The following is a 19,069-nucleotide window of genomic DNA, read 5'->3' on the forward strand; positions in this document are numbered from 1 at the left end:
AACAAACAAAAGCAGCAAATGATTTGCTTCAGGACTACTATCATACTCCAGATCTGTCCTGTTTCATAGAGTGTTAAAAGGAAGCATGCTCAGGGTCAGGAGTTAAGTCTCCTGCTTTGCTGTGGGTTCACTCCCCAGCACCACAAAGAGGGGATGAGGTATGCACTCCAAGTTCAGTTTTCAAACTTCAGTATGAGTTTTGCCATTCATTAAGAATAGTACTTTGGGGGCCGGAGAGATAGCACAGCAACAGGGCATTTGCCTTACACAGGGCCAACTCAGGACCAACATTGGTTCAATTCCTGGCATCCCACATGGTCACCTGAGCCTGCCAGGGGCGATTTTTGAGCACAAAGCCAGGAGTAACCCCTGAATGTCACAGGGTGGTGGCCCAAAAACAAACAAAAAAAAGAGCTGCACTATGAAGGGCAGAGAGATAGCACAGGAATTAAGGCAACTTGCCTTGCTCAAGGTTTACCTCAGTCCAGTTCCTGGCACATGAATATTGAGAAGAGTGACCATTGAGCCTAGAGTTAGGAGTAGTCTTTGAGTACCATTGAGTGTGGCCCAAGTCCTCTTATCCACCCAACCCAAAATAAGAATCTTCAGAAGAGGAAGAACAGTGGGCCCTTGCTCTCAGGCTTGGATGGTGATGGGGAGGGGGGGTCTCTCATGGATTCCCAGTGGTGCTTCCTTTTTTTTTTTTTTTTTTTTGTGGGGACCACGTGTGAATCCCAATGCACATGGTCCCCAAGTACTCACCAGGTGTGGCCCTGGAGTTCCCCAGTAACACAGTGGTGACCTCACCATCCTGAGCTGTCATGAACTGACAGCTGAGTATATTGCCAGAAGTTGACCTCTGGGCCCTGGGCGCAGCTTAGGAAGCCCAATAAAATGAAACAAAATACCCTTGGTGAAGAAAGTCAAGATATGGCTTATTTTTGCTCTGTGTGGGATCAGCAGGATGGGGGGTTACAGGACAGAAGGAAATGAAGTAAGCACTGCCTCTGTTATGCCTTAGAGGAGAGTCCAAACATTGGTGCTTGCGGGTTGGCCAGTCTTCAACCGTGGAGTCTCAGGTTTGTTTTCATCCTTTGTCTTTACTAAAATAGGCCATTGGTGGGAAATTGTTATCTGGTTTAAGGCTTGCAGTTAACAGCCTCTCTCCTTCCTCTAATTAATGTGCATGATAGACTCAAGAGAGGAGCAGGTCCCCAGCATGCCCTTTCTTACCTCTTTGGAAGGCCAGATGAGCCTTCCCCACCCATTTGCAGAAATGGGTAATGATTAAGCAGGGTTGGCAGACAGTGTGGCCCCACTGTGTGTATAGAGTGCCAGAAGGACATAAAAGCAACGTCAGATACTCTCCGAGCACCATCTCTTAAGGGCTACTTTAAACCTCTCTCCATGTGTGGGTTCATACACATTGCAGAAGTCACTGATTGTACAGAGGTTCACACACATCACTGTCTCTCCCCAAACTACCACCTCTACCACCCAGAAGCCACCGGCTGCAAATATTTTTCCTATCCCCTCTAGTACTGGTTTTTGCAGAAGCAAGACAGGACTCTGTTTCTTATCATATTGCCCCATGATGAAGATAGTGTCTGAGACAGTACTAATCTGCACTTGCTGGTTCTCCTGAACTGTGTCCTGGCTTTATAAGACTGACTTTCTCATGGGGGTATGTGGGCTTGTCCCAGTCTCTGAGTGTCACTGGCAGCTGAGCAGCTATAACCTTGTACACATCATTTAATTTGTTTGCTATCTGATATATAGGGGGTATGTTCCTGGAAAGGGGATTGCAGAACTGGAGGCCAAAGGAGTTGATATTCTTTTTTTTTTTTTTTTTTTTTTTTTTTTTTTTGGTTTTTTGGGTCACAACCAGCAGCGCTCAGGGGGTTACTCTCTGGCTCTATGCTCAGAATCACTCCTGGCAGGCTCGGGGGACCCATAATGGGATGCCGGGATTTGAACCAATGACCTTCTGCATGAAAGGCAAACGCCTTACCTCCATGCTATCTCTCCTGCCCCAAATGGGTGATATTCTTGATAGACAGTCAAGGGCAACCATGTGTATTTTTTTTCAATAACAAACCTAGAAAAGTGCCTGATGGTCAAGCGTCCTTGGCTATTTCTGTAAATCATGCACTGAGTAGAACCATTCCTTTCTCTGTGTGTCCCATCTGATGGTCGCTCTAACTGTTGTGTTTGGAGTCCAGGTCAGTAGCCTATGGGATTTGGTCATGTGAACAAAGGCCCAATACACATTTTAGCTACATAAATTGGGGGCTATACCCCAGACTTAGCACTCGAGAAGGATGCTTGGTCCTCCCTGCCTGTGAGTAGCCATGCAATGGCATTTGCGGGGGCATTGAAAGAACGGGTAAGTGGGGCCAGCAAGGTGGCGCTAGAGGTAAGGTGTCTGCCTTGCAAGCGCTAGCCAAGGAAAGGACCACGGTTCGATCCCCCGGCGTCCCATATGGTCCCCCCCAAACCAGGGGCAATTTCTGAATGCATAGCCAGGAGTAACCCCTGAGCATCTAACGGGTGTTGACCGAAAAACCAAAAAAAAAAAAAAAAAAAAAGAACGGGTAAGTTCTGGCAGAGAAGTGGCCTCACCTTGCTCACCTTTCTGCTCAAGTTTCCACTCTGAAAATACTGTCTGGTAAGGTAGAAGGAAATATTTGACAGTTTTATGAACTGCCTTGAGAAGTTTGGAATGCACTTGGAAAATACAGTGTGTTTTATAAATCTGCTTCCGTGGCTCTATGGAAATAGATCTATATCTCACTGTTGGGAAGATACACAAAGGAAACCAGGAAGGTAGGGGCCTGCTTTGAAGGCAAACAGAAAGAGCTGGAAACTATCCAGTTTGAGAAGGAAATGCCAGGAGTTTCAGAACTAATTTTGGGGCTGGCAGTACAAAGCAGGCTGGAATACCCGCTTTGCACACAGAAGACCAGAATTCAGACCCTAGCACTCTCATTTCCTGTCCCTCATAGTCCCCAAATACCTCCAGGAGTAATACCATTCAGTACAGAGCTGACAGTGCCCATGAGTGTGGCTCCAAAACCAGAACAAAAAGTAGAACCAACTCTTGCCTTGATGTCTTGGCTATTATCTAATGGCATGGGATCAACTAGGGATCAGATATTTGTCTCAGCTCATTCCAGGAACCACTTTGCCTTGTAAGGTATAAAGCCCAGCTTCCCACCTGGTATTGGTCTTATATTTTCCCTTAGTTATCAAAGATGTTTACATATGTTCAAAATGCAGCTACATGGGGCCAGAGAAAGAGCACTGCAGTAGGGCATTTGTCTTGTATGCAGCTGACCTGAATTGGACCCAGGTTCGGTCCCTGGCATCCATATGGTCCCCTGAGCCTGCTAGTAGCAATTTCTGAGCACAGAGCCAGGAGTAACCCCTGAGCGTTGCTAAGTGTGGACCCAAAACCAAAAAACCTTAAAAGCATGGGCCAGATGGGGCTGGAGAGATAGCACAGCAGTGTTTGCCTTGCAAGTAGCTGATCCAGGACCTAAGGTGGTTGGTTCGAATCCCGGCATCCCATATGGTCCCCCATGCCTGCCGGGAGCTATTTCTGAGCCGAAAGCCAGGAGTAACCCCTGAGCAACGCCAGGTGTGACCCAAAAACCAACCAACCAAACAAACAAACAAAAAAAGCAGGGGCCAGAGAGATGGCATGGAGGTAGGGCATGCCTTGCATGCAGAAGGATGGTGGTTCGAATCCCGGCATCCCATATGGTCCCCCAAGCATGCCAGGAGTGATTTCTGAGCATAGAGCCAGGAGTAACCCCTGAGCGCTGCCGGGTGTGACCCAAAAACAAACAAAACAAACAAAACTAAAAGCAGCTATAGAGGTAGGGCTAACAGTTGCTAATATAAGAAAAAGACAGTTTATTTAGAACTGATTAGTGTTATTATGGATAATAGCATAAGGTCAGTTTTTCACAATCTTTATGATAGATTGCTTTCTTCTGAGCAAATAGTAAAGAAGTTGCATTGCATTGTCCAGGGATAAAATGGGCAGAGGTAGCTTTTCCTAAATCCATACATACCTTGGGTTGGGAAGAGATGCTAAGGGATCTTTAGTTTTATCTCCCCCCCCCCCCCGCCCCCATTGTTGCCCAGATGCAAAATGAAGAGGTTTCTCCCTGGCTCCTAGTGGGCAGCACCACTTTCTCCTTCAATGTTCCTTTAGGGCTGAGATTATTTGCATCCCAACAATAGCACAATAGGTAGGGTGTTTGCCTTAAACACTGCCAACCTTTAATTTTTGAGCTCAGTCAGAAGTAACCCCTGGGCCCGGAGAGATAGCACAGCGGCATGCAAGCAGCCGATCCAGGACCAAAGGTGGTTGGTTCGAATCCCGGTGTCCCATATGGTCCCCCGTGCCTGCCAGGAGCTATTTCTGAGCAGACAGCCAGGAGTAACCCCTGAGCACCGCCAGGTGTGGCCCAAAAACCAAAAAAAAAAAAGAAGTAACCCCTGAATGCAGCCAGATATGAAAAACAAACAAACAGTATACATACATATAAGAGCCCAGAGAGGTGGCTCAGAGGGCTAGAGTGTACTGCAGCCTGAGCCCCTTTCTAACTCTACATGCACTTCCTCTTGCAACACACTATCGAAAAAGAAAGCTCGAGGCGGGTGAGGTGGCGCTAGAGGTAAGGTGTCTGCCTTGCAAGCGCTAGCCAAGGAAGGACCGCAGTTCGATCCCCCAGCGTCCCATATGTCCCAAGGGGCAATTTCTAAGCGCTAGCCAGGAGTAACCCCTGAGTATCAAACGGGTGTGGCCCGAAAGACCAAAAATTTAAAAAAAAAAAAAAAAAGAAAGAAAGCTCATTTAGAGAGCTTAATTTGCTTGCTTTGTGATACTCCATCCTGAACACTCACACTGTGCTGGACATTATGTGTATATACTTGGCACATTTTATCCTGTCCTGATGATAATCCCATGTGGTAGGTAATAATTTCACCCTTATTTAAAGTCCAGTGTATTCACAAATTTACTATGACTGTAATTATAACAAATGATCTAGCAAAACACCAAAGATTTACTTTTCTCTTTTCAATCCCTCCCCAGCGTACGAGTAATGTTAGATCCACGTTTTTTAAGGACTGTTTATATGAAGTATTTAACGACTTGGAGTCAAAGATGGAAGATTCGGGAAAACAGCTACTTCAATCTGTTCTCCACCTGATGGAAAATGGAGCTCTGGTATTAACTACAAATTTTGATAATCTCCTGGAACTGTATGCTGCAGATCAGGGGAAACAACTGGAATCTCTTGACCTTACTGATGAAAAAAAGGTAAGAGAAAGAGAAAAAGCCCAAGGCTTCTTCAAGCTAGGACAGTCCATACCCCAGATGCACTTTTTCTTAAACGTTGGTGTTTATATACTGGGAGGAAAAGGAGTAGAGAAGTTGGGGAACTCTTGTACTACAGTGGGTTCCCAACCTCTCCATTATCCTAAAGATGATCTGTGTCATTCACTGTGTATTAACTTTATGTGAGAAACAAACTTCCAACTTGGAATAGATTCCATTTATGTGATTTCCGTTTTGTTTGCTGGCTCTTAAATAGTCACAGGAACAGTCACTCCCTTTGAACAGCTCCGTCATCAGCTTCTTTTCATCTAAGGACTAAGTGCCTGGCACATAATAGGCTATTGGTAAATATTTTAGTGCTAGAATATACAAGATCTTAAAACTCACTACTGCAACCACTTCCAGGCCATTTCCGACTCATTCACTCTTTGGAAATCAGACCTAGCTCCAGAAGCCAAAGAACTCGCTTGGCACTAGGCATCCATCTAACTGGATGCTTTATTTTCCTTCTTGTTTTCTTCTTGGAGTCTTGAGATTAGGTATTTTGAAGCCACAGTCAGGGTGATATGGAAATATTTAGGTGTTGAATGAGATGTGGAGTGGCAGATCTATCTGAATTCTGAGTCTCTGTGTCTTTGGCCCCTTTCCTGATCCCTGCCTTCCCTTCCAAGTGCCATCTGAACACACCTGTACTATCTCCACTCTAGGGAAGTAGAACTGGGAATCTTGGTGACTGTTCTTATCATTGTCTCGAGTGACAATCCTCAGTTGTGGCCTTTTAAAGAACTCAGAGGTGTCTAAAGAGTGTAATGCTGGGGCTGGTGAGGTGGCGCTAGAGGCAAGGTGTCTGCCTTGCAAGCGCTAGCCAGGAAGGACTGCGGTTTGATCCCCCGGTGTCCTATATGGTCCCCCCAAGCCAGGGGCAATTTCTGAGCGCTTAGCCAGGAGTAACCCCTGAGCATCAAACGGGTGTGGCCCCTCAAAAAAAAAAAAAAAAGACCTCACCACTGTTCATAGCAACAAGACCATATGAGACGTTGGGGGATCGAACTGCAGTCCTTCCTTGACTAGCGCTTGCAAGACAGACACCTTACCTCTAGCGCCACCTTGCTGGCCCCAGTGGTGAGGTCTTGTTTTGATGGTTTATTTTATTTTATTTTATTTTATTGGTTTTTTTTTTTTTGGTTTTTTTTTTTTTTTTTTTTGGTTTTTGGGTCACACCCGGCAGCACTCAGGTTATTCCTGGCTCTATGCTCAGAAATCGCTCCTGGCAGGCTCAGGAGACCATATGGGATGCTGGGATTCGAACCACCATCCTTCTGCATGCAAGGCAAATGCCCTACCTCCATGCTATCTCTCCAGCCCCTTGATGGTTCTTTTCTATTTTTTTTTTTTTTTGTGTGTTTGGGTCACACCCGGCGGTGTTCAGGGGTTATTACTCCTGGCCGTCTGCTCAGAAATAGCTCCTGGCAGGCACGGGGGACCATATGGAACACCGGGATTCGAACCAACCATCTTAGGTTGGATCGGCTGCTTGCAAGGCAAACACCACTGTGCTATCTCTCCGGGCCCTGATGGTTATTTTCAAGGAGAAACCATAAGGCTGGTGGCCATCCACACGAATAGTCAGGCATGGACTTGCCTGTTAGTACACAGTGGACAGTAGAGCAGAAGCCCATCCTTAGAAGCCTGCCGGGATGCTGCCTACTTGTTTGAGCTGTTTGTGCCATGCAGGTCCTCGAGTGGGCTCAAGAGAAGCGGAAGCTGAGCGTGCTCCACATCCATGGGGTCTACACCAACCCCAGCGGCATTGTCCTCCATCCCGCCGGCTACCAGAATGTGCTCAGGAACACTGAAGTGATGGTGAGTGGCGCCTGGGTGTCTCTGTGTGTCTGAAGTGTTTGCTCTCCCTCGACCCCCCCTGTGCTCTGGCATGGCTGCATCTTTGCCTTCCTGGGTAGGCAGGTGGCAGGGTTAACCTTCCCTGTGCCAGAAACTACATCTGTGGCTTTTTACTAGAACCTGATTCTCTGAGGAATACTATGGAGATAGTGATGGACTTGCAGTGAATTCATGTACTTAAACTGCAAAAGTCTAGAAAAAAGAGGAAGATTTGTGAATGCTTACTTACTGTGATGGGCTCTGGGCTCACAGATTAGAAAAATGAATTGTTAAGACTCAGATAGCTGGGGCCGGGCTGTGGCGCAAGAGGTAAGGTGCCTGCCTTGCCTGCGCTAGCCTTGGACGGACCACAGTTCGATCCCCCGGTGTCCCATATGGTCCCCCAAGCCAGGAGCAACTTCTGAGCGCATAGCCAGGAGTAACCCCTGAGCGTCAACAGGTGTGGCCCAAAAACCAAAAAAAAAAAAAAGACTCAGATAGCCAGTGTCAATGCAGAGAAAGATTTGAGTGTTGGGCCTAGAAGCGGAAGACCTCACCCAGTGAGATGAGCCCCTCAGAGACACAGCCCCCCACTGGAATCCTGGTCATTGGTTGTCACCATCCCCTCCCTGCATCCCTGCCAACTGGGGGTAGGTTGCATGTATGCTTGTCTTTGTGGGGTTATTAACATGTGATTTCTCTTCCTGCAAGAGAGAGATTCAGAAACTCTATGAAACCAAGTCGTTTCTCTTCCTGGGCTGTGGCTGGACTGTGGACGATACCACTTTTCAAGCCCTTTTCCTTGAAGCAGTCAAGCATAAATCTGACTTAGAGCACTTCATGCTGGTCCGGAGAGGAGACGTCGACGAGTTCAAGAAGCTTAGAGAAAACATGCTGGACAAAGGGATCAAGGTCATCTCTTATGGGAGTGAATATGCTGATCTTCCTGAGTATTTCAAGCGGCTGACGTGTGAGATCTCCACTAGGGGTAGAACAGGTAAGAGATTCTGAGGGGCCAGAGAGACAGCATGGAGGTATAGGGTGTTTACCATGCATGCAGAAGGACGGTGGTTCGAATCCCAGCATCCCATATGGTCCCCCAAGCCTGCCAGGAGAGATTTCTGAGTCTAGAGCCAGGAGTAACCCCTAAGCGCTGCCGGGTGTGACCCAAAAAGAAAACAAAAAAAAAAGATTCTGAGGCCCCACCCCAGGGTCAGTGAGTACCCTCAGTTTTCTGTGACTCTATGACTGCTCAGGTCCTGGCATCCTCGCCAGATGCTTAAGGGAGAGCATAGCCTGGCTGCAGGTTAGACCAGGGCCCTGTAGATGGCAGGAAAGTGGACATGGGTGCCCCAGCAGCTCAGCAGCAAGGTCAAATAACAAAATAGTCAGCCCCACAGTTATCCATGAAACACAGCATTTAAGTTTCAGAATAAATAGCTCAGTTTGGAATTAAGCACTAAAAACAGAAATAGATTCATGTAGTGCCAGTGGGATGATAATATTAGTAAAGCATTTCTGAATTTGGAATATGTTCGACATTTTAACATCTGTGGCCCAGAAACCCGATATAGCATAGACATTTCCTCGAGAAAAGTAATTGGACAGTTACCCACATACCCATTTGCACAAAGATAGACACATGAATGTTAATATGTGGCATACATACATCATGGCAAAAGACTGAAATAGTCTAAATGTCCAGTTAACAGATTCTGGGTACACCCACATGTGCATTACTGATGAAGTACAGTGAAGCCTTTAAAAGAAAAGTATGTTTCTTGCTCGTGAAGACACATGGCTGAAAACTAGCATGTTTCTGAGATGCGCCCACAGCCATCCCCACCAGCTGTTCATGTCCTTGCTGAAGCCCTTTGGCGTCTACTGGGCTTTACACTGCTTTCAGTTCTGCTTCCATTTAGCACTTCACCTCTGGGATATCTTGTGGTTTTCAGAGGACCACACATGACAGTGCTCAGGGGCTACTCCTGGTTCAGTGCTCAGGTTTTTCGGGAACTATGTGGTGCCAGGAATCAAACCCAGAGTCTCACATGCAAGACAGGTGCTCTGCCACTAAGCCATATCCTATCCATTGTAGGTTTTTTATAAAAAGCACAAAAGGGATTAAAGGTTCATTTTATTAGTGACTCCATGAAAGTTCCCAACAGCCTTATAAAAAATGTCTTGGTATTGAATGGATTGAAGAGTATATGTAGAAACCTTTCAGTGGGACTGGGGAGATAGTGTAGAAGGCGGGGGTGGGGGGTGGGGGGGGGCTTGCCTTACATGCAGACTCAGGTTAGATTCCCCCAACACCACATATGTCCCTGGGCGCCTCTAACAGTGATCCTTGAACATAGAGCCAGGAGTAAATCCTGAGCATTGCTAAGTGCAGCTCTGACACCAAAACAAAAACCTTTCAGTGAATAAAGCTACTCCCAAGGTATGGCCAATTTTCACTCATTCACCAGTGCCAGAGAAATTGCTGTTTTACTCGAGTGTGTTCTTGAAAACTTCTATGTTGGGATGTGGCCAGAGTCAAAGGATTAGACTTCTGCATCCACAAGGATTTAATCCCTAGCACCACCTAGGCCACCATCACTTGCTGGACTGAGATGGGAGGTCCCCCACCCGCCCAAAAAGAAAGTTCTATACAGTATGAATTTTCATATCCACTTGAATGCATCTAGGAGGCCCTTTAGAGGTAATCTAATATATAAAGAACGTTTCCTCAAAGTTTCCTTTCCAAATCAGATTGTTTCCCATAGAATTCTGCTCTGAGAAAAATTGACCGTGGAGATTAGTGATAATCACTGTGACATGTCCTGTGACTGTGCTTAAAAGGACCAAGATTTGTCGAATGGCATCACCATAACCAAAGGCAGAATTCCGAGACTAGCCTCTTTGATTTGTCTATGGAGTCAGCTTTTCTCCCTGGGGGATGTTTACTGCTGTGTTCCCTGTTTCATACTCACGCTGGACTTTTCAACAGGCTTTTTGGGGCAGATTCTCTTTTCTTTAGAAAGACAATAACCAGGGACCTGAAATCACAGTACAGTAAGTAAGGTGTTTACTTGCAGCGGACTTGGGTTCAATCCCCAGCCTCACGTATGGCCCCCAAGTACTGCCAGGAGTGACTCCTGAGTGCAGTACCAGGAATAACTCCTGAGCATCACTGGGTATGGCCATTCCACCCACCCCCCAAAAAAAATCACCAAAAATAATACAAAGGCAAATGACTAAGTATGGCCATTGTGTCTCACTTCCCAGTCCCATAGAATCCTCAAACTCTTCTGTTTCCTCCACATAGTGCTGGAGATCAAACTAAGGACCTCATACATGTTAGAACATGGAGGACAAATGCACTGTCACATCCCCAGCCCTTCTTCCTTGTTTTGAGATCAACACAGGGAGGACCTCAAGTTATAAACAATAGAATAGTTCTGGGCATCTGTTCTTGCACTGACTTCCTTGAGAAAACCATTGAAGTATTATTACAGGGTGATACTCCTTTTGTTTATTTGTTTTTAGGTCACACCTGGCCGAACTCAGGGGTTACTCCTGGCTCTGCACCAACAAAATGCTCTTGGCAGGCTCGGGGAACCATATGGGATGCTGGGGATCATACCTGGGTCTTCTGTGTGCAATGCAAACGCCCTACCGCTGTGCTATCCTTCCGGCCCCACTAGTCCAGTTCTGAGTCTTTCTTTCCATATATAGTTAGTACCTTTTTTCCACACCACTATCTCAGTGCTGACCCAAAAGCACTTCTGCAAAAAGACTCATTTTGGTTTGGGTAGTGATCCTCCAAGCTCAAGTTACTTACTCCCAAACTCAGGGGTCACTTCTAGCAGGACTTAGGACTCCATATCAGATGTCGGGGATCAAACCCAAATTGGTCACGGGCCAGGCAAGCACGCTGTCCACTATTATCCGTCTGGCCCCATGCATAATATACCGTTTCCTCACCATTCAGTAGCCTAACCACAAAATGTTGGTGACGAATGTGTATTTGAAATGTGGTTTGTATAATTGAGGGACAGAATTTGTTTTCAACCTAATCGGCCACAGGATGGCAGGCACTGGATGGACAGTGTGGATCTAGTGCATTTAGTCTGGGATGATTCACTTTCCTGCTGGTTAGATTTGTTTACTTGTATGCCATGCACCATCCTTGATCAGCTGGAGCCCCCCCCATATTGGGCCACACCCAGTAATTAATCATAGCTCTGCACTTGGTAATCACTCCTGGTGGTATTTGGGGACCATATGTTATGCAGAGGATCAAACTCAGGTTGGCCATATGCAAGATAAGTACCTGATGTACTTTCTCTTGGGCCCCTTGAATCCTTTTTTGACCTGAGCTTAGGGAGGGTTGAGAGCAGGCACGTTTTACCCTGTTAATATGTTTGGTGCCTGAGCATTCAAGGACCATCTTCCTTCTCTGGGATGTGTCTAGTACCCTGCAGGATGTTCCAGGGCTTCTTGCCCTCCTAGTCTTAGACTTGTGCTCTCTGTCTCCCCCTGGAGCTGGCTTCCTTTTCATGACTGGTTCAGTCTGACACTGAAGTCTGTTTCCTTCCACAGGGATGATGAGAGACAGCCAGCTGAATGGCTCATCCATTGCACACAGCGAAAGAAGAGGTAGGCCATGTCCTAGTCTTGCCATCGCCTTGGCAGCAGAAAGTGTTATTTAGTTAACACCTGGAAGAATGATTTACCTCTAAAAACATGTCTCCTGTGGGGTTTTCTTATTAAATTCTGCAGCTCTTCTGAGACGTGTTGCACTCTGTGAGCTTAAGCTGGGCTTTAGTATAGTGAGTTTTAGAGGTTTACGCCTCTTCTGTGACCGTCTTTTTCAATCTCTCTCACCCCACAGACTGTAGCACATGAGGGAGTTACAGAAAAGGCCATCGGAGCCCAAGCTGGAAGGCCCTGCCTTGGACAGTGTTTAACAAGTACATCTGCAGAACCCAACGCAGCTTCTAGGAGTACCAAAACCCAGTGGTGGAAAGTTGGGGAGACAGGGGGCTGGTTCCAGCTCAGTCTTTGTGCCCATTGTTTTTGATATCCTGTGTGTTCCCGTTCAAAGAAATCCCAGAGCCAGGCATGGGCCCCACATGCAGCCAATGCACCCAGGCTGGCTGTGCTGTACCCAGTTGGCACCATGATCTTCCTGCTGACTGCCCACTGCTCTACACAAGGACATGAACTTGGGGCCCAGGCGCTGAGGGACCCCAGGGCCTGCTGCGGTTTTGTACTCTACACTTGGTTTTTCAGCTGAGCTCATGGCTTTTTTTAAAACATGACTTGAAGCTCTAGTTTTCTAGCTCTTTTACAGTGTACAGTATTTTACATAATTGTGTTGTATTAAAAGCTTGTTCATTTACTTCCCAGAACACTGGCTTCACTTCTAGGGTCATTCTAAGCAAAAGCAACTTACCAGCCAAGTTACCCAAAGGCTTCATGTTTGTCGTTCTGTTGGAAGTTTTAAACGTTCTGTTCTTTCCCTTGCTCACCAGATGCCCCAAAGCATTCCTTCCAGGAGCCCTAAAACCAACCAGTGTTCAGTGAGATCTTAGATTTCTAAAATCTGTATAAAGTAACTCCGAGGCCTACGAAGCAATTTACGTATGAAATTTATTTTCTTATATAAATTATGTGTTTCTCTGGGCAGACAGCCATCATCTTATCGCACTAAGAGCACATCTGTAATACCAAGCCACAGGACAATCTGAACAGAGGTTCATATTCTTCAATATAGCACTTGTCTACCAGGCACTGGAGAGGACGAGGAAGCCAGGGGCTGCTCGCAAGGTGAAGTGAGGCGGCACAGGGCAACACGCAGGCCCCCCCAACCGCTCTTGTCTCCTGGGATGGGGTAGCGGTAGGCGCATGGAGGGGGGACCAAGCCCAGGGCGACACTGAGGCGCAGAGTTCCCCTTACCTCAGCTCTCGCTCGTCTGTAACACATCACTCTGGACTAACTGATGCTTTGGGGTAAACAACGAGGTTGGGGATCATGAGAATTAGCAGCAATTAAGAACAGGTTGTACACGTCACGGGGTGGTAGATATCCTCTTGGCCACAGGGACCTGAAAGCTTTGTGTCCTAAAAAGGGGCTGCTCGAGACCCCGGGCCCACTCTGGGGAGTGGAGCTGGGACCACAAGCCGCTTGACCTGCTTACACGTCCCTGCAGCACCCGAGTTATAAGAGCTAGTGTTGGATCTTCCAACCATTGGTCGAAGCTGCGAGGAGACCAAGGGTGTAGGCAGAGAGAAGGGAATGCCTACGTTGGGGGCCGGGGGGGGGGGGCAGTGATTGTAACATGATTAGGCGCCATCCTTGCAGGCGCAGGTGGGACAGAGAGGCAGGCGCTCCCCTCACACACTGCCTTTGCAATACAACAAAGACAAGTTGCTCACATACTCTAAAGCACATTCTTGATAGAGGAATCGGGGCTTTGGGGGAAAGCAACGATTTGGTATTGGGCAGGAGCCACATTAAGCCTTCATGAGGGCAGCAACCACAGCCTTGGCATTGAGGCTGCGTAGATCACAGTAGGTCTGCCCTGTGCCCACAAATACGATGGGTTTGCTCGTGATGTAGGTCATGGAAATAGCAGCTCCCACCTGTAGTGGAGAGAAGAGGTCCATCAATCCAGCTGTTCCTGGTCATGACACAGATGCCACAGCCGCCCGCTCCGCCTCCAAGCTCCCTGTCCTCCTATACCATCCCTAGTTACCTTGTCATCGATGGTATCAAATTTGGTAAGGACAATGCCATCAATGAGCCGAGGTGTTTGAGCCATAGAATGGTCAGCCAAAGCTCTGTTGAACTTGACCTAGGGAGGAGAACTGATATGAGGGGGCAGCAGAGCCAACACTGGGGATGGAAGGAAAGGGGGCCCAGCCCTTACCAGCTGGTCCACAGCCTCATTGCCCACTAATGCCTCGCCCACAAACAGCACCAAGTCGGGCGTGTTGACAGTGATGAGCTTAGCCAGGGCAGTCATCAGAGGTGCATTGTCTTGCATGCGGCCAGCAGTGTCCACCAGCACCACATCAAAGCCTTGGTTACGTGCTAGAGAGAGAAAGTGGTCAACCGTGAACCCCCAGGCCTCACTTATTCCCCTGCCTCTCAAGACCTCCCAGCCTTGGGTTCCAGGCTGGCAGCAAGGTCCAGGTGAACAGCCGGCCCTGCCCTTGGCCTTTGGGCCTGCTCAAGAGAAAGGACATGGTAAAAAGGAACCTGAGGGAAATAGGGCTGGAGCCCCAAATGGAGCCCAGTCAGTCTCAAATCCTTGTTCCCTGAGAGAGATTTGGTGTTCCAGAACCCTGACTCTGCCAGTTCCACAGGAGCCTCAGAAGGAAGGGTTCCAGATAAGCACCAGCTGGCCGAGGCACATAGTTACCGAAAGCAATGGCCTCCATTGCGATGCCAGCAGCATCCTTGCCGTAGCCCTTTTCGAACAGCTGCACCATGGTGCGGCCTCCATGGCTCTCGGGCGGGTGCAGGGCACTCAGACGCCGGGTATGTGTGCGCAGCTGCTCCACAGCCCCTGCACGGAAGGTGTCGCAGGCCGCGATGAGGACACTGAAGCCGTTCTCGAGCAACCAAAAGGAGATCTACGAGAGCCAAGAGTGCCCTGGAATCTGATGCCAAAGACCAAGAGGAGCCGGGCTAGCAGGAGTATGGGCAGACGGCAAAACTGACCTTGGCGAGATTGGTAGACTTCCCCACTCCATTCACACCACAGAAGGTGACAACATAAGGGCGCTGGTGGCGCTGGGCATCCATGATGTCCCGGAGCATGTCCACACGGCGCTGGGGCTGCAGGATCTGCACCAGGGACTCCTGCAGTGCTTGCTTTACCGTAGAAGTCACCGCTGAGACGAGGAGACACAACTGAGTCTCCATGAGGTCCCAAGGGCAGACCCCCCCCCCCCCAGAAGACCCAACCCTGGTGTGAGCTAACAGGATCCGCTGATCCGAGAAGCCTGTCAGGGAGTGCACCCACTCTGCTCCTGTTGTCCACGCCATACAGAAGCTCACTCAATCCTAACCACCCAAATCCAAAGGGTATCTATCATAGGTAAAAGTTTGGGAGCCTGACCCATGCCCCACGCCTGGTCAGACTGGGTCCATGTGCCCACAATACTTACTGCTAAATGTCCCCATCACCTTCCCTTCCAGTTTGCTGGCCACAGACTCACAGAGCTGCAAGGCAATGTCTGCCGCCACATTCTTAGCTGAAGAAAGGGGGGACACAGGTGAGCCAATGCAGCAGCGCCACCAATTCAGGATCAGTCCCCCACAACCCTGAGCCCAGCTGTGCCTTAGACTCACCAATGAGGTGGTCACGCATCTTGTCTAGCACGGATTCCATGTCTTTACGGCTCAAGCTCTTGGAGCCCACCAGGCCTTTCAGCATCCCAAACATGCCGCCCAGAGTCCCCTTGGTAGCGCTGCAGGCACAAATAGCCACCAGGGTACAAGTCAGCCTCTGCCATCAGACTACATGCCACCCTCCAGCCACCCTCCTCAACGGATTCTACCGAGGTTTGGCAGTGTTCTGAACGGCCACTTCATCCTCTGAGCTGCTGCAGTCCAAATCCTGGAGTTGCCCCCCAGGTCCAGTCCCTCGGATCTGGAATGAGGGAAAGGTAGACAGTCAGGAATGTTCCCAAGAGTAAGCCCAGGTTCTACTCCAATGGCCTTACTCTATCTCCTGGACTTGGGAACTCTCATCCCTCAGAATCCAAGGTATTGCCCTGCTTTCTGGGTAGGGGCCTGGGTGTCACACCTGGTAGTGCTCAAGAGACCACTGGGGGTGCCCGGAGCTTGAATCCAGCCTGCATGTAAGGAAGGTACTCATCCCTGTCACCCTGACATCTCCAATTCTTCCCATTTCTTTTCTTCTTCTTTTTTTTTTTTTTTTGGTTTTTGGGTCACACCCTCAGGAGTTACTCCTGGCTCTACACTCAGGAATCACTCCTGGCTGCTCAGGGGACCATATGGGGTGCCGAGATTCGAACCACCGACCTTCTGCAGGCAAGGCAAATGCCTTACCTTCATGCTATCTCTCCAGCCCTTTCGTCCCATTTCTTATTGATATGACCTTGACCCTGGTCTCAGGTGCCTCTTACCAAGCTAATGTCCTCAGGTGGAGCGACCTCAGGAGTTCCATTGGTGGTAGGGGCGCTATAGTCCAGGACTTCATTGGCACTGCCACCCAGAGCCCACACACGTGGGGCTTTCTTGCCTTTCTCCTTTGGAGCATCTGACTTTGTGGACTTGCTGCTGAAAGTTAGGGGACAGTTAGCAGGGAGGAAACACCCTCCCAGGAGCCTGAGACCAGCCCTCCTCCACTCCTACACAGCCTGAGGAAGAGGACTGACCCAAAAGCCAGAGCCTCACCTTGACTTGTCCGTGCCACGCCCGTGCTTCTGTATAAACTCTTCTCTCTTTCTGCGAATTAGCTCCTCCTTGGAAAGTTCTACCCCATTCTCAGACCCAGCTGACTTTTCTGTTGGGGCTGCTTTGCTCGTAGCCAAAGGGCCATCAACATCTGTCAGAAAAGAAAGAGAAAGGTACAAATTCCAACAAAGGTGATGGGAGAAATATCTTGGGGATCACAGGACCAGGAGAAGGGAGCAGGGAGAGGTGAGCCTGGGGGAAGAAAAGCAATGACAAAGGGACCCCTTCAGTTCACTGTGTCCCACCACTTCAGACCTACACATGACAGATGTGCATACTCACTTTCCTTCTTGGCCCCCTTGCTCTTTTTGTTGTTCTTTGCTTTCTCCTTGGGCTTTTCATTCGGTCTCTCAATCATGGATTTCACAGGTTTTTTGGCCTTTTCAGAATCTTCATATTTCTTCATGGTGGTGGGAGCACGGATCTTACTGCTCTCCTCTGCTTCCCTAAAAGGAAAGGAAACGGATCAGAGTCCCAAGAAAGGACAATTCAAGCCACTAAAGTCAGGACTCTCTTCTCACTCGTCTCCTCCCTCTTGTGCCGCCCAAGAGAAGGAAAGGTGAGCAACAAGCCTCAGAAACGGAGGATTCTATGGGGCCGAAGTGGCAGCACAGTAGGGAGGGCATTTGCCTTTCAAGGAGCTAACCATGGTTCGATTCCCATCATTCCAGATGGTCCTTCAAGCCTGCCAGGAGTGAGCCCTGAGCACCAACAGGTGTGCCCCCCCCCATGAAACTGATGGGGGCAGAGGGGCCTCTCACCGCAGGAGCCGCAGGAAATCATTTTGGAAATCAAAAGTGCCATTTAGGAGACTTAATGCACTTTGCTGCTGGATCTCTGTGCGATACTTATCCCTAAAGAGCCGGTGCACGTCATCTATCAACTTGTCAACATACGTCAGCGTAAGAATCTTCTGAAAACCAACCTGTGTGAGGAAACAGCCAAAGGATCCGCTGACAGACAGGCCCAGGACAGAAGGGCACCAACTCACCCCTGGGCCTTGAGCCTGCAGGCTCAGCACCTGGCAGCTGTCCCTGACCCAGAACGGCCAAGGAGCTTCTTCCCTTTCCCCTCCACCTTATGTTCACGGGCACAGGCAACCGGGTTTCTCATGCCTATCAGGACACACAGTGCTAAACACATAATCTGTCCCCTCTCCAATGCCCCCAACTCACCACAAACACCAGCTCAAACTGGTTATCTAGCTTATACTTGAGTGTGAGCGCCTCATGGGTGAAGGAGTTGTTCCCTCCCCTTTCCTGGAAAAAGAAAATAACACGGAGTTTCAGTTCGGGCATCTCAGGGCAACCCTGACGGGATCCTAGATGAACTTAAGAATGAATCTGGAGGCCGGAGAGATAGCATAGAGGTAAGGCGTTTGCCTTGCATGCAGAAGGTTGGTAGTTCAAATCCCGGCATCCCATATGGTCCCCCGAGCCTGCTAGGGGCGATTTCTGAGCCTAGAGCAGGAGTAACCCCTGAGCACCACCCAACATCCCCCAAAGAGAATGAAACTGGCACCTCCCCAAAAGTCAGACCTGTCTCCAGTAATACGGGGATGATGACTGGGCCCTTGCTCCCTGGACTTCCACCAGGGAGAAAAAGAGCTAGTAGTCTTGTGGCAGAAGAGAGGAATGAGAGGGGAGGACAGACAGACAGACAGACAGACACACAGCCAAAGAAAGTCGTTCTGTTGTAAACAGCTACTACCAGTTGTCAGCCCGCCACCGCTTTTCGGAGGCGTTTCCCCCCCATTCATCCAATCCGGCCCAGCAGCACCCAGGGATTCGTGAACGGAGGGGACGTGGGTCTAGAGAGGCGCCCGAGCCCGGCTAGAGGCCCCCACTCCAGAAAGCCCAGAGGGAAGAAGAGGGCGCCCCAAAGTTGCAGGACGGAGCAGAGGGGAGTGGACGAGACAGCGGCCAGGCCTCGGTGGTTCGATCTCGGGGGGGGGGGGAGATCGGCCAGTCAGTCCGGAGTTGGGGACCCCCCACCCCCGCGGAGGCAATACCTGCAGCAGCACGGAACGAATCAACGCGTTAACGGGCCCGGTGCACGAGTCGCTCACGCCCTGGAAGCACCAGAGCACCAGCCCGCCCTTGGAGAAGATGGTGAAGAAGTCGAGCATGGCGGCGGCTGGACAAATGGGGCAAAAAAAAAAGACTCCGGGCCCGGCTCCGTTCGGGGAAACTCTCAGGCCGAGACCGCCGCCGCTTCCTGCTGCGCCAGGCGCGGGACACGTCACACCGGCGGCCCCGGAAACTCACTCGGCCGCACTTCCGCTCGGAGCTGCGGGGGTTCCCTGCCCGCTCCCCACTCCCTCCCTCCTCTGAGGGCGCGCTGGAATGACGCTG

The 19,069-nt window shown here is 49.3% G+C and overlaps 2 protein-coding genes across 3 annotated transcripts in view; one reads left to right on the forward strand and one right to left on the reverse strand.

Annotated features, from left to right (window-relative positions):
• The window catches only part of FAM118B (family with sequence similarity 118 member B), a 46,850-nt gene extending 34,227 nt beyond the window's left edge, over positions 1–12,623 (forward strand). Inside the window, exons 5-9 of one of the 2 annotated variants that reach the window (XM_049778907.1) lie at positions 5,108–5,335; positions 7,088–7,216; positions 7,946–8,231; positions 11,822–11,878; positions 12,114–12,623. In XM_049778907.1, the coding sequence (XP_049634864.1) occupies positions 5,108–5,335; positions 7,088–7,216; positions 7,946–8,231; positions 11,822–11,878; positions 12,114–12,127 (714 nt within the window). In that variant the 3' untranslated portion in view covers positions 12,128–12,623. Of the gene's footprint in view, positions 1–5,107; positions 5,336–7,087; positions 7,217–7,945; positions 8,232–11,821; positions 12,011–12,113 lie in introns of those variants that run through there. The other variant, XM_049778906.1, reaches the window with a different exon arrangement.
• A 237-nt stretch (positions 12,624–12,860) lies between these two features.
• Positions 12,861–18,975, reverse strand: SRPRA (SRP receptor subunit alpha). Its single transcript, XM_049778900.1, has 14 exons — positions 18,727–18,975; positions 17,891–17,974; positions 17,477–17,640; positions 16,998–17,161; positions 16,656–16,806; positions 16,385–16,535; positions 15,794–15,885; positions 15,585–15,703; positions 15,401–15,487; positions 14,952–15,124; positions 14,650–14,863; positions 14,155–14,318; positions 13,981–14,079; positions 12,861–13,867 (listed from the first exon to the last, which is right to left on the reverse strand). The coding sequence occupies exons 1-14, from the start codon at positions 18,841–18,843 to the stop codon at positions 13,739–13,741; spliced, it is 1,908 nt and encodes a 635-aa protein (XP_049634857.1). The 5' UTR covers positions 18,844–18,975; the 3' UTR covers positions 12,861–13,738.
• Positions 18,976–19,069: the final 94 nt, after the last annotated feature.

The sequence above is a fragment of the Suncus etruscus genome, chromosome 8 (assembly GCF_024139225.1).
Source record: "Suncus etruscus isolate mSunEtr1 chromosome 8, mSunEtr1.pri.cur, whole genome shotgun sequence".
Classification (NCBI taxonomy): Eukaryota; Metazoa; Chordata; class Mammalia; order Eulipotyphla; family Soricidae; genus Suncus; species Suncus etruscus.